Genomic DNA, 14,926 nt, shown 5'->3' with positions numbered 1-14,926 from the left:
AATCTGAATATTTCTGGCCAAAACAATTTCATACTGTGACCAAGGGAACAGAATAAAGGAGTTCAGTTACAGTACTATGTGGAGGCAGAATCATTGTACTTCAACAGACCTGTGTTTTTTTTTGGGGGGGGGGTTAAAGATTTTATTTATTTATTTATTTATTTGAAAGAGAGAGAGAGAGAGAAGCACAGAGGGAGAGTGAGAGAGGGAAGCAGACTCCCCACTGAGCAGGGAGCCTGATGTGGAGCTCAATTCCAGGACCCTGAGATCATGACCTGAGCCAAAGCAGATGCTTACTTGACTGAGCCACCCAGGTGCCCCTTAACAGACTTGTGTTTTAACCTTTAAGATTTTTATATTTTTTAAAATTTTATTTTCATTTGTCAGAGAGAGAGAGCACAAGCAAGGGGAGCAGCAGGCAGAGAGAGAAGCAGGTTTCCTGCTGAGCAAGGAGCCCATTGCAGGACTCAATCCCAGGACCTGGGATCATGTCCAAAGCCAAAGGCAGATGCTTAACTGACTGATTTGCCCAGGTGATCCTAAATGTGTTGTTTTAATTTTTATGGCTATAATTGTGGTTTCCCTACTGGCTATCAAATTCTTAGAAAGCAGAACAAACTAGTGGTACAAATGGGGTCATAGAGAAATTATTCTTAATATATTGGGGCAAATGATGAGTCATCTGGCAGCCTTGATTTTTTTCTCCATTGAACAATTAATTTTTACAAAGAATTTACACTAGGTCATGATGTAATTTTCCTGTCAGTCTTTGACTTCCTTCTTAGCCAATATCAGCTAAAGTTGCCAGCATTAACTGTCTTGGGAAATTAGTTAAATAATATTCAGTTGGTTTATAGAAGTTTTATTGAAGTTGGAGAAATTAGATGGGGTCGGTTGAGGTAAAAACTTTTTGATTTTTTGTTGTTGTTGTTTGATGCTTTGTATTTCCAAATAGCCAACATTTCCATGACTTAAGTATAGGCAATGCTTATAAAATGTAAAATGTAACAAACTGATAAAAGCCCAAATAGATCCACTGTATTTTTGTAGGGATTTTAGGTAATTTTTTTGTAAAGATTGTAGATTAGAGGATTTGTAGTATGGACAAGCTGGCTCCCTTCTGAATCTCATTTTCCATGAGGAATTACTCATGATTTCTAAGGTTTCTTCTAGAAGGAAGATCTTTGAAAAGGTAGGTTGTTATTTATAGACTAAATTGTGTCTCCCCAAAATTCATATGTTGAAGCCTTAACTCTCAAAGTCTGTGTTTAGAATAAGGAAATAAATAAGAGTTGAGGTCAGTTGAGAAGAGACACCAGAGAGTTCACTCACTCTCTCTCCATCAATTGAGGGCACAGTGAGAAGGCAACCTTCCACAGACCAGAAAGAGAGAGCTTTCACCAGAAACCGACCAGGCTGGCATTCTAAGTGTGCACTTCCGGCTTCCAGAGCTGTGAGAAAATAAATTTTTGTTTCTCTGGAGAACCCTGACTAATACACCCATCAAAGCTTTCTAAACATTAACTAAGCTCCAGTCACTAATTTTGCAGAGGGCAATAGAGGGCGAGTCTAAGCCACCCTAAACACAAAGTGCCACACCCAGCAAAGGAATAGCCAAATATTAATGGAATCCCAATTAAGGAACTTAAGCTGTTCTCTAGGGCACAGACTAGGAAAGGAGAGACATTTTCTCTTTTTTCTACTTCATTTAACATGCTATATTAGAAACATGGTTGGGATTTGATTATGGCTCTGGGTTTTAGTCCTGTGTTAGTAAAAAGATACTGATATTTTGCCTTGATTAGTAAATTTAAATATATGTACATTGAACAGTAAATTTCATTTGTGATGTTTTGTGTTGGAAACACTGGTCAAGGTGTGCCAGCCTGGCATTATGCAATAAATACTTCTGGCAAAAACATTTTACCAATCACTGACTATCTCACTCATTGTTTCCCAGATGCTTTCCAGTTAGACAGGGCATATAACTAGTTCCAGCCAATGGGTTGTAAGTAGAAATGACTACATCAAACCCTAGGCCAAACCATAGGAAAGGGAATGTGAGTTCTTCATGCACACTTTTCCCCAGTGGTGACAATATAAGCCCTCCTGTTTCTCATGTTACAGCCACAAGACATTGTTACCTGAGCCCTTCAGTGACTACATGGAGCAAACCTCCAACCGATCTTCAGTGGACATGAAAGGTAAGCAAGAGGGGCACATGGGTGGCTCAGTCAGTTAGTGTCTGCCTCAAGTCATAATCCTAGGGTCCTGAGATCGAGTCCCACGTCAGGGTCCCTGTTCAGCAAGAGCCTGTTCTCTCTCTCTACTATCTCTGTCTCTCTCAAATAAATAAATAAAATCTCTTTTAAAAAGTAAGCAAGAAATGAACATAGTTTAATTAATCCATTGAGATTTGAGGGTCACATTGCTGAATCTTGGCCCAGCCCACCTTGATCAAATACAGCTATGGCTGTCACTTGGGATGGAGATGCAAATCCCGGGAGTCACCTTTGGAAGTGGACCGTGGTTTTTAGAAACCGGGTTGGGGAAACCACTTCACGCATGACTGTTTAAATACGAATGAGACTGGGAATGAGGCTACACAGCCTTCCAGCTTGTTTTATCTAAATCATGGCTAGTCATTTGTTAGTCAATTTACTAGAATGGTATATGAGAGAAATAAAACAAAGTTGCTCATGTATATTTTTAAGTCTTTAAGTAGGACTGGTGTACTCCATATTAACTATTAAGGCCCTATTATTATAGGACGTATCATGGAATACTAAGTCCAACTGTAAATAGAAATTTAAAGTGGCTATAGTCGTTCTTATTCACTGTCAGAGAGAAGTATCTGAATCATAATGACAAATTATCTGGGGCTCCTGGGTGGTTCAGTCAGGTTAAGCATCTGCCTTCGGCACCAGGTCATGATCTCAGGGTCCTGGGATTGAGTTCTCCATCAGGCTCCCTGTTCAGGGAGCCTGTTTCTCCCTCCCACTCCCTCTGCTTGTGTGCTCTCTTTCTCTCTGCGTCAAATATGTAAATAAATAATCTTCAGAAAAAAACAGATTATCACTTTAGGAAGCACCTTGAGTAAGTAGAACCCATTGTTCATGAACCTTTGAGATTTCAACATTATCAGTGGCTCCAAATGAAAATTTTAGTGGAAGGGTTTTTTGATGCCTTAAGATGCCAATACTTGGCATGAGTCCTTGCACTGATAGCATTCCGGGGCCATGCACAGCTCTTGCTGGCTCATGGGTGCTCCCAGGTTACAGCATCACAACAGATAGGTTATTCAAAAAATGGCTTTTCCAAGTAGGAATCAAAGCCAGGAGACAGAAAAGTTCTCCGGGAGTCATCAAACCCTGTTCTGGGCAAGGATGCCTCTGGTGAAAAGCAAAACTTGAAAACTTAAATTTTAGCAGTTCTAAGGCTGTCACCAGCAGTGGGACAGAGGTCTAAGAAAGTTCCCAAGGCTTGCATACATAAGGTAGGGTGGTTCTGGAACTCTTAGCAGATTGGAAACCTGCTAAGCAAGTTGGAAATGACAGTAGTAACATAATGAAACTGATGGGGGATGGGGTTGGGGGAGAAGAGATCTGGAGAATTGTCTCTGTTATAGTAAAGTAGAGGCTGCCTCAAGCCCTGGCATGAAATCTGGTGAGCAGAGTGGGCCACCAAAACCTGAGGGATGGTACCACCAGTGAGGTATCCCACTGCTGTTGCCAGTGGCAGAAATTACTCCCAGAGAATGACTACAAATTCAGGAAGATGTTGTTATTAGATTTAGAGTTTGAAATCACTAGCCACCCCTCCCAGGAGATTCCATGTAATAAATCACAAGGAAATGCATGACATTCTTGACTATTTCAGTTCTGAAATGAATAGCACGTGCACTGGAAAAGCCACCTCAGTCCATGTAACACAGGCTAGGAACAGGAACCTGAGAGATGCTTGCTTGTATTGTGGTAAAGGGATGTTAATAATAGTATAATAGAAAGTGATAAGACAAAGGTTGGAATGTGTCAGTAGCTGTGACCTTAACGGCTTATACCTGGAATGCTGTACAGAACTATCTAAACTAACTCAGGTAAAAGTTGGTGGATCTCTTGGTGTTGAATATGGATCCTCTTCAGTGGTCTGGAGGCATAATAGAGAGGGTTCATTGTGGAGGATTGTGCTTTAATACCCTGAATAAAAACAACAAAGGAATTAGCTATTCAAATACAATTGCAGACCTCCATGATGCTGTCTACTAGAGTGAAAAATACTGAGGAGAGGGCCCCTGGATGACTCAGTTGGTTACATGTCTGCCTTCCACTCAGGTTGTGATCCTGGGGTCCTGGAATGGAGCCCCGCATTGGGCTCCCTGCTGGGGGTGGGGATAGGAAGCCTGCTTCTCCCTCCCCTGCTCCCCCTGCTGTGCTCTCTCTCTCTGTCAAATAAATAAATAAGTAAATAAATCTTAAAAAAAAAAAAAAGAAAAATACTGAGGAGAGTTTGTATACCTATATTACAGATGATGTTAGGGTATTTATATTATGACTTTCTTTCCCGATGTAATAAGCTTCCCCCCATGCTGAGGTAAACTTTATGAACTCATGCACATTTTCTCAGTTACAAAGTTCTGGTTGTATATGAGACAGTGTAGCCGAGTGAACTGTTAGTGCCTTACCTAATATTCCCTAGGCCCAGCTCTGAGTTTATCTGCAGCTGTAATAAACAGTTTCCACCATGACAGCATCTTCCTACCCCAGAGCCTGCCTCTCTGCCTGATGGCTTTCTGCGGCATTAGAGGAGTTCGCTGAGCCACACAGAGGAGCAACTCAAAGGGCAGAAGAGTTAATGCCCCAGAAACAACTCTCAGCAATAGAGAAAGGGAGAATGGTGAATTAATGCCCTAGCCTCCCAGCCTGTGATTGAAGACTGCTTGAATGCCCTCCACAGAGGGTGCTCAGGACATTTGAACACTCATCTCCCACTGTGGTAATCTTCTAATTAATGTACCTTATCTTAGCCTTTCTATTTTCCTGTCTTATTTCCCCAACCCCTATATGTGCTTCCTGGGATCCCCTCTCAAAAAAACCACCTGGACCCATGTTCTTGTCTCAGAGTCTGTCCTCCAGATAAATAGATTGATCTGTATCTCATCTAGAACTACATCCACAGCTACATCTGTATATAGAGAGAGATTGCAAGGGAATCGTTCACCCAATTATAGAGACCAGTGATTTCAAAATCTGCAGAGTCAATGTTGGAGTTTAAGTCTGAAGGCAGGCAGGCTGCTATAGAACCAGAAAGTCAACGTGCCAGTTCAAAGGCTCTCAGGCAGGAGAATTCTCTCTGGGAAACGTCAGCCTTTTGTTCTATTTAGGCCTCCAACGGATTGAATAAGGTCCACCCACATTATGGGGGTTGGGGACAGACTGCTTATGTAGTCTACGTGTTTAAATATTAATTTCATCCCAAAACACCCTCACAGAAACATCTGCGTAAGTCTGATCGAACATCCAGGCACTCCACGGTCCAGTCAAGTTGATCCATAAAATTAACCATTATAGGGTCTGGCTTGGGAGAAATACAAACCAAGGCACCAAGTGTAGTTCATCAATTTGGAGAACTCCTCAATTGCAATGAGAGCAGAAACCTCCAAGGAGAATGTTTTATAACAATCATCACTTCAGGAACTGTACATTGCACTCTTTAACTGCCTGTCCGCATTCCAACACATAAGTTTATGGCCCTTATTAAGGAGGCATTTTGACCCTCTGAGAAAACCAGATTTGGTGTTGCTGTCCATGAATTTGAAACAGGAAGAGTTCTGGTCCAGGATGAAATAAAACCTTGACATGTGTGTATTCAGTACATCCTGCCTGATATTTGCCCTCATCTTCAGGTATGTTTTGTCTTTCTCTGGAGCAGGCACTTTATTCCACTAATAGGGAGGTCCACAGGTTGTTTATACCACCTACATACACCACCTTCCCCCACTCTTGGCTGAGTCCCAAACCAGTGAGAGTAGGTAAAACGTCTGGGTTGGTGTCGCTGTCCGAGGTGCTGACTGAATGCTTCTCTTCCTTACAGTTTTCCCTGTTGTATTGTGCTGCCTAGTGTTTTCGTCTTTGTTTTTGTTTTTAATGCTCAAAAAGATGCTGTGGATGGAAAGAGCACAGCTTTTGAAACAGACTAGAATTAGGGAGTAAACATAAGATTTTGGCTCCTACTGAGTTGTGTTACAGGATTTAGGGCTTGAGCCCATGAATACTCATTCACAGTGAAGAATCAAAAATTTCTTGCTGTTACATATTCCCAGAACAAATTTTGGGATTTAGCACAGTTGATGGAAGAGAGCAAAGCTAAGTAGAGAACAGCCAGGGCTGCAGCTTGTAGAGTATTAACCAAAAAGGGGAGGCACATGGGTGCCTAGGTGGCTCAGTTGGTTAAGTGTCTACCTTTGGCACAGGTCATGATCCTGGGGTCCTGAAATCTAGCCCTGCATTAAGCCCCTTGCTCAGCAGGGAATCTGTTTCTCCCTTTCCCCTTCCCAATCCCAATCCCCCCTCACCCTGCTTGTCTGTTCACTTGCACTCTCTCAAACAAATAAATAATTTTAAAAATATTTATTTATTTATTTTAAGGGGAGTCACTCTACTTCGGCAATCTCTGACTTGGAATTTTCCTCTTTCTGACTTCCTATATCCAGTCCATCAGAAAGCCCCATCACTTCTATCTTCTAAATACTTCCTTTGGCTTGGTTAGTCCACTTCATCTCATCTCTGCCACTTCTCTGACAACAGTAATCATTATTACTACCACCATCACCACCCCTGCTCTAGCAGTTCTAATTACCATCATTGGTAGGATGCCTGGGTGGCTGAGTCAGTTAAACATCTCCCTTCAGCTCAGTTCATGATCCCAGGGCCCTGGGATCAAGTCCCACATCAGGCTCCTTGCTCAGCGGGATCCTGCTTCTCCCTCTGCCTGCTGCTCCGCCTGTTTGTACTCTCTTCTCTGACAAAGAAGTAAATAAAATCTAAAAAAAAAAAAAAAAAAAAAAACCAAACAAATTACCATGATAATTGCTGGGATCATCCCTTTAGGATAACATTTTCAAAGCAGAATAAGTTAGAGTATGGGTCTATTGGTTAAGTGTTTTGTCAGAATACGTGTACCAATTTGCTCATCAATATGGTATAAGGGTACAAAAACCACTCTTGCACAAGTGCCAAAAGTTCTAAGACGCAATACATTTACTTAGAGGAAACAAACAAAAATTAATGCATTTTATTTTATTTATACCTCAATTTATATTTATTTATACCTCAATAAAAAGACCAAAAGAAATGCATTAAAAAAACAAAACAAAACTAACACAAAGTAATTATCATGCGCCATGGCTGGGATAAGTGTATGAAGCGCTTTAACACAAACTTTTGAGGTATGTTCTGTTTTACAGATGGGATGTTGAGACTCAGCTCAAAAAACTTGGCTAAGTTGAAACAAGAATTTCAGAGAGGGTCAGGTAAGCTTCCTAAGACCACACAGCGATTAAGTACTCTCATCTTCATCTGCAGCGGAGAGATGCTTCCTTCTCTGCGCCCCAGGAGAAGTGCAAAGGGCCCCTAAGAAACCAGGAGATGAGGAAAGGGAAGAGTTAAAAGGAAGCAGGTTGCGTCTGCTTGAGGGTTAGAAGCGGGGCTTCCGGGGCTGCAGGGTCGCCAAAGCGGCTGTGATGTAATCACGCCCATCTTTGCGTCAAAGGGCGGCTCCAGGGATGCGGGCACTGCGGTAAAGCTGTTCCCGACAACTGCGCACCTTGCCCCAGTCTCCTGCTGTGGCTAACCAGGCCAGCAGCGTCCGCTGTCGCCATTGTCCCACGTCAGGACCACCATCCAGAACCACCTGTGACTCCTGACAACGGCTCCAAGCCACTGGTAACCCCTGACAACCGCCGCCAGCTCCGAGACACCGTAAAATCACCGCTAGCCACCCACCCGGGTGCCCAGGGCGCGCCATGAAGTCTGCCTCCAGCTCACGCGGGGGTGGGTCGGGTGGCCGTGGGGGTGGTAGCTGGGGCTGGGGCGGGGGGCGGGGAGGAGGGGGCAAGGGAGGAGGAGGCGATGGCGGCCCTGGGGGCAAGAGCGGTTTTGGCGCGCGGGCGCGTGGCTTTGGCGGCGGTGGCGGTGGCGGTGGCGGCGGCCGGGGCCGGGGGCGCGGAGGGGGGGACAGTAGGGACCGTGGTGGCAGCGGGCAGCGGCGTGGCGGTGTGGGCAAAACCAAAAACCGCCGCAGGAAGTGCGCTAATACTGTGACGGTGGAGCCACACAGGCACGAAGGCGTCTTCATCTATCGTGGAGCAGAGGACGCGCTCGTCACGCTGAATATGGTGCCGGGCCAGTCGGTGTACGGCGAGCGGCGGGTCACTGTGACAGAGGGCGGTGTGAAACAAGAGTACCGCACATGGAACCCCTTCCGCTCCAAGCTGGCAGCGGCCATCCTGGGCGGGGTCGACCAGATTCACATCAAGCCCAAGTCCAAAGTGCTGTACCTGGGCGCTGCCTCAGGGACCACGGTCTCTCATGTCTCTGACATCATCGGCCCGGACGGCGTGGTCTACGCAGTTGAATTCTCCCACCGCGCTGGCCGCGATCTGGTGAACGTGGCCAAGAAGAGAACCAACATCATCCCGGTTCTGGAAGATGCCCGGCACCCGCTCAAGTACCGCATGCTTATAGGGATGGTGGACGTGATCTTTGCCGACGTGGCCCAGCCTGACCAGTCTCGGATAGTGGCTCTGAATGCCCACACCTTCCTGCGCAATGGGGGCCACTTTCTCATTTCCATCAAGGCCAACTGCATCGACTCCACTGCATCTGCGGAGGCGGTGTTTGCTTCCGAGGTGAGGAAGTTGCAGCAGGAGAACTTAAAGCCCCAAGAGCAACTGACCCTGGAGCCCTACGAGAGGGACCACGCTGTGGTCGTGGGCGTGTACCGGCCCCTTCCCAAGAGCAGCAGCAAGTAGCACCCAGCAAGGGCTGTCCCCGCGATGTCCCCAACACTGTGCTGTGTTCAGTATAACTATGTATGTGTTTTCTTCGTGGGTTGTTTTTCTTTCGTCTATTAAATGGCATAAAGAAACAGTACTGAGGCGTATCATCAGTAAGGCCAGACAGTTTTACCGCAATAACAATCAATCCCTAAGTCTCTAAATCTTCAAATCCCTAAAGAGCTAAAATAGCTGGTGATAGGAACCCACCAAGAAAGAGCATGAGAGTTGTGCTTACTCTAATCACTTAGCGCCCTGATGTCCCAGGGCTCCTCCTTACACATGCTTTCCCATCACAGGGATATGGGGAAGAGGGCTGGGGAATTACTAATGAGCCTGGAAAGTCTCATTAGAACTGAGGGAGCACTTGGGTTTACATTGGGTAAGTCACATGACTGACCCTGACTCCAATGAGTGGTCCTGAATATTGATGGACCATAGTATAGTATAACACACCCAAGTGTCTGACTTTAAGCCAGAGTTCTGGTACAATATGTATTTGGTACTTTCTTCTTCAACTAAGCCCTTTTTGCATCCCCTAGTACTTATTCACCCCACCCGCTGGGATGGCTTTGTTTTCGATGCCCCTTTTACTTGCAAAACAACAGGGCTTTTAAAGGTAAACTGGTTGCCCAAGTTTGCATAATCAGTTAGAAGATAGAATTTAAATCCCACTCTTTTGGGCTCTAAAGCTGCAGCAATTTCCTCTATACCACTGGGATCATAGCTCTTCCCTACATGACCCACACTGGACAAAATGCAAGTCCTCACTTGTGGACACATACAAAACAGAGTTCTGTGGTTTTATTGTGTTCTTTCTTCCACCTTCCTCTGCTGCCCTTAGATTTCAAAATAACAAAATAAGGTGGGGGTGGGAGTAGGATGTGGGTCTACTTTGCAAAGTGTTCCCACTGCAAGGCAGAACATACTCAAGATGGTATCACCGAGTGTCTGAGAAACAACCAGAAAAATGCCTTCAGAAAGTATGTTACTGAAGGGCATTCCCTGCAGATCCTGAGTTGCTGGACCTTTAATTCTGGCTCTCTAAACCAGTTCAAAGGGAGTGGGAGAGTAAGCAATCCCAGGGGAACTGGGAATGTTCCCCAACTAGGCCTTTAGAAAGACATTTTATTTATTCATTCACTCATATATTTAAAAAAAAAAAATCCCCATTGCCAAGGTCATTGATACTGAGTCTGGGGATGATTGTTCACTAATGCATTCTTTGGAGAATGGTTCTGCCTTCCTAAAGACGGGCAGGGGCAGAGATTGCCTTAGTCTGCATTCTCTGAGACGGTATTTCCTGAGTAAAATAATATAAATCAGATTTTTTAAAAAGGCGTCCATATCTCCACTCCTCTCCTCATTTCCCACCACATGCACATAAATGCTATAATGCAGGGTGAAAACTACCATTCAGGTGTGTTGGCCCCGACAGACTCAGGAAGAATAGGTTGAATGGAATAAATGCCTACAGAAACCCAAACCTGTTATTTCCAAAAAGAATATGAAATCTTCATGACAATCCTGCAAAGCAATGATGATAATTTCCATTTAACAGATGAGAAAAAACTGCAGTTCAGAAAGATGACATAACCAGCTTAAGACCTTCCAGTAGGGTTCACAGCCAGAAATCAAACCCATTGGAAACAGATTCCTAAATCTGTGGCCCTTCCCTGCAGATCTATACTGGCTCCTTTGCTTTGAAAATCCCTCTCTTCAATCCTAGGCTTATTTAACTTGATGCTGGAATGAATCCCTGAGGCTGGGTTTGGACTCCCAGGAAAGTTCCAGAATGTGACAGGATCCAGTCCTGGTCAGAGCTGGCTCAGCCTCAAAAAGGAGCACTTGTTTCTTCTTTACAGGGAAAACTCAGCCTCGTTCCTTGGCATGAGCACTCCTATGTATACCCACAGGGCCAATTTATAGTCCATGTCTGATGCTGCTTACAGTGGGGACATTAATGGAGAAATGACACAAAAACAACCGCCTAAAGAATATCTCTGTGTTGTAGATGGGTTCCTGGGCCAATGGAACAACACAGTAAGTACCAAGAGAAATATGGGACTAAGACTGAGGGAACAAATGAAGGAAGCTGGAACCTGATTTGGAGAATAAAGGCAGGAAAAGGATGGAACTGTAACTCCAGTGGGCAGCGTGGCCCAGAAGTAAGCAGCAGTGACACTGGGCACCTGACATGCTCAGAGCCAGAGATGCTTGGGTTCCTAGAATGTATTAAATTATGATCTCTACCTAGGTGTCTTAGACCACTTGGGCCCTCATCATAAAATACCACAATCTGGGTTGCTTACGCAATACATATTTTCTCACCGTTCTGGTGGCTGAAAGTCCCAGGTCAAGCTGCCAGCAGGATTGGTTTCTGGTGAAGCCTCTTTCCTTTGCTAGTTGATGGCTGCCTTCTCCCTGTGTCCTTAATGGCCTTTTCTCTGTGTGTTTGGTGGGGGGCAGAGGGGATAGGGAAAGTTATCTTTGGTCTCTCCTCCTCTTCTTGTAAGGACACCAGTCTTATCAAATTAGGGCCTCACCTTTATGACCTCATTTAAACGTAATTAACTCTTAAAGGCCCCGTCTCAAAATATAGTCATATTGAGGGTTAGGACTCCAACACTTGACGTTGGGGGAACATGGTTCAGCCCATAACACAAGGGTGGGGCAGGAACCTTCAGCTCAAATGCCTGTCTTACTGGTTTGTGAGAACTGACTGAGGAAAGCAACGTCCAATGTGAAATACTCGTACCGAGCTCCGCGCACTGTTTCTCCCTCCCATCTTTCCTCCCCTTGTCCATATAAGATGACGAGGTAGCTGAGAATTAAGGAGGAGCATAAAAGCCTGGGGCTGCACTGGAGTTGAGGGGAACTCAGCAGGGCTTTCGGAGGGGCCTGATGTTCCAGCTGAATGGTACATGCAAGTGGCTGCTGAGTTTCAGGGAATCAGCAGGCCGCCAAGAGCCACAGTGGAGCCTGGCCCAAGCGCCAGTGCGTGACCAGCTGTAGGCTCCCCTGCAACAGGTGCAGGGAGGTAAGAGGCTGATACTCGAAAATCAGGAGTGATGAACTCTGCGCCAAAGCAAGTCAGCAGAAGCTGGGCGGGGTGTGGTGTGGAGAACACACAGATCCAATCTCTCCTACTCTCACCATCACCCTAATGTCCGTCAGTTTCCTTCCTCGCTGCCGTCCTGCTGTGAAGCTAGGTGCACACCCATGTTGCAGTGAGTATGTTTGCGTTCTGCCTCACTCGTGTTTTTTGCTTAGGAGGTCTCAGGCTGGGAGCTGAGACCATTTGATTTTTTTTTTTTTAAGATTTTATATATTTATTTGACAGAGAGAGAGAATACAACCAGGGGTAGCAGCAAACAGAGGGAGAGGGAGAAGCAGACCCTGCCGAGCAGGGAGCCCCATGTGGGGTTCAATCCAAGGACCCTGGGATCATGACCCAAGCCGAAGGCAAAGGCAGATGTTTAACCCACTGAGCCACCCAGGTGCCCCTGATTTTTTAAAAAATATTATTTTAAATTTAATAATGAGAACAAACGTACCAGAAAAATACTGAAACGTTAATGTTCAGTTTAATGGAGTGCTATAACATGAACACTGGTGTTGGAGTTAATTCTAACATTTGTGTGGTCTGAAGCAAGAGAATGTATGCAAGCCTGTGGCCTGTCCCTTCCCCTCTTCGACCCCTGGTCTGCCTATAACCTCAAAGGCCTCATGCGCATGTCTGTAGAATCCCTGCCTTCAAGTCCAATGCTCTTTAATAAACTCTTCAAGTTTCCCCCATGCTTTTTAATAAACAGCCTCCTTTAAGGCACCCCACGGAGCTAGAGTGTCAGACTGGGAGTGTGACCCTCTCTCAGGAACACTGGGCTGGAGAATACAATAGAAGCAGACCCAGGCTGCTCAGGCTGGGTTCTCGTGCCTGATCCAGGATCTAGAAAATGGGGACATGGATTCCTGGGGGGCATGGCCTTGTTCTCTATGGATTCCTTGCCCTGCGGGGCAAGGTGCAGACATAGGAAAACCAGAGCAAAGTCCTGTAAAGTCCAGGAAGGGGCTACTGGTTGCTTCTGCCTTAAAGTGGCCTCTTCACCTCTCCACCCATCCAAGTGTCAACATTCCTTCTTAAGGAGGCAAATCCAAAAAAAAATTAAAAAAAAAAAAAAAAAAAAAAAAAGGAGGCAAATCCAGTTCTTCCAAGGAGTCTTCCAGACCTTTGGCTCCCAGGAAATTCCTCTATCGAAAGCCCTTGATTCATGCAAATTCGGATTGAGGTAGCATTTGCTAGGCTTCCAGACACCTTGCTTAACTTAGTCCACCTTGGTCAACTACCCCTGGGAGGTAGGTGTTATCACCCCTACATCACAGATAAAGAAACCAAGGCTCCGGAAAGTGATATGAGTCACCCAATGTAGTTTAGTGAGGAAGTGGGAGAACAGGGGCACGTAGGTGGCTCAGACAGCTGAGTGTTCCACTCTTGGTTTCGGCCTGGGTCTTGATCTCATGGCCTGTGAGATGGAGCCCACATGGGGCTCTGCACTCAGCAGGGGTACGGGTGGGTCTGCTTGAGGATTCTCTCCCTCTTCCCCATTCCACCCCCACTCTCTCTCAAATAAATAAATCTTTAAAAAAAAAAAAAAGGGGGCGCCTGGGTGGCTCAGTGGGTTAGAGCCTCTGCCTTCGGCTCAGGTCATGATCCCGGGGTCCTGGGATCGAGCCCCGCATTGGGCTCTCTGCTCAGCAGGGAGCCTGCTTCCTCCTCTCTCTCTGTCCGCCTCTCTGCCTGCTTGTGATCTCTGTCTGTCAAATAAATAAATAAAATCTTTAAAAAAAAAAATAAGGAAACTAGGAGAGCAGGACTGTGTTGGTTCTTTAAGTTAATGAAATGAAAATCAGATGCTCCAGGGAAAGACATGGCTTCAGTGTTTTTCATCCACCTCGCAGGTGATTCTAATGTGTACCCAGGGCTAACACCCACTATTTACAATTCCATACCATTCTTGTCATTGATTGGGAAAGGCAGATTTATTTATTTATTTATTTATTTATTTATTTAAAAGATTTTATTTAAGCAGAGGCCTTAACCCATTGAGCCACCCAGGTGCCCCAAGGCAGATTTATTTTTTATTTTTTAAAATATTTTATTTATTTATTTGACAGACCGAGATCACAGGTAGGCGGAGAGAGAGGAAGGGAAGCAGGCTCCCCTCTGAGCAGAGAGCCCAACGCGGGGCTCAATCCCAGGACCCTGGGATCACTACCCGAGCCGGAGGCAGAGGCTTTAACCCACTGAGCCAGGGTTCAGTGGCTCTGAAAACTTTTGTTAAGTTTTTAAATGAAGGGCGCCTGGGTAGCTCAGTGGGTTAAAGCCTCTGCCTTCGGCTCAGGTCATGATCTCAGGGTCCTGGGATGGAGGCCCACAGTTGGCCTCTCTGCTCAGCAGGGAGCCTGCTTCCTCCTCTCTCTGCCTGCCTCTCTGCCTACTTGTGATCTCTGTCTGTCAAATAAATAAATAAACATCTTTTAAAAAAAAAGTTTTTAAATGAAAAACTCTTTTTGTTAAGTTTTTAAATGAAAAATTTCCCAGGTGCCCCGGGAAAGGCAGATTTAGTACAGTATTTTGAATAACTGGAAGACAGTAGCTGAGCTTTTCTTTGGTTGCTGGTACTTGGGGCCTCTGTAACAGCCAAAGTACTCCCTAAGATTCCAAAGAGGAGGAGAGGTTTGAAGTCTGTGCCTGAAAACAAAGTTATTACTGTTTCTGTGCATTTGGCCCCTGAGAGCTACATGCAGATCATGTTGGTCAGGAGTTCAGCTGAGCTGCCAGGTATCAGAGTTAAGTCCATACTTACTGCCATG

At 45.3% G+C, this 14,926-nt stretch overlaps 1 protein-coding gene across 1 annotated transcript; it reads left to right on the top strand.

Moving 5' to 3' along the window:
• Nucleotides 1-2,136: 2,136 nt before the first annotated feature.
• FBLL1 (fibrillarin like 1) lies at nt 2,137-9,143 on the top strand. The gene is made up of 3 exons (XM_032337066.1): nt 2,137-2,204; nt 7,463-7,528; nt 7,768-9,143. The coding sequence occupies exon 3, from the start codon at nt 8,021-8,023 to the stop codon at nt 9,026-9,028; it is 1,008 nt and encodes a 335-aa protein (XP_032192957.1). The 5' UTR covers nt 2,137-2,204; nt 7,463-7,528; nt 7,768-8,020; the 3' UTR covers nt 9,029-9,143.
• The last annotated feature ends 5,783 nt before the right edge of the window (nt 9,144-14,926 follow it).

The sequence above is a fragment of the Mustela erminea genome, chromosome 3, assembly GCF_009829155.1.
Source record: "Mustela erminea isolate mMusErm1 chromosome 3, mMusErm1.Pri, whole genome shotgun sequence".
Lineage (NCBI taxonomy): Eukaryota > Metazoa > Chordata > Mammalia > Carnivora > Mustelidae > Mustela > Mustela erminea.
Note: the sequence above shows the minus strand (reverse complement) of the source record. Positions and strands in the feature narration are given on the sequence as shown.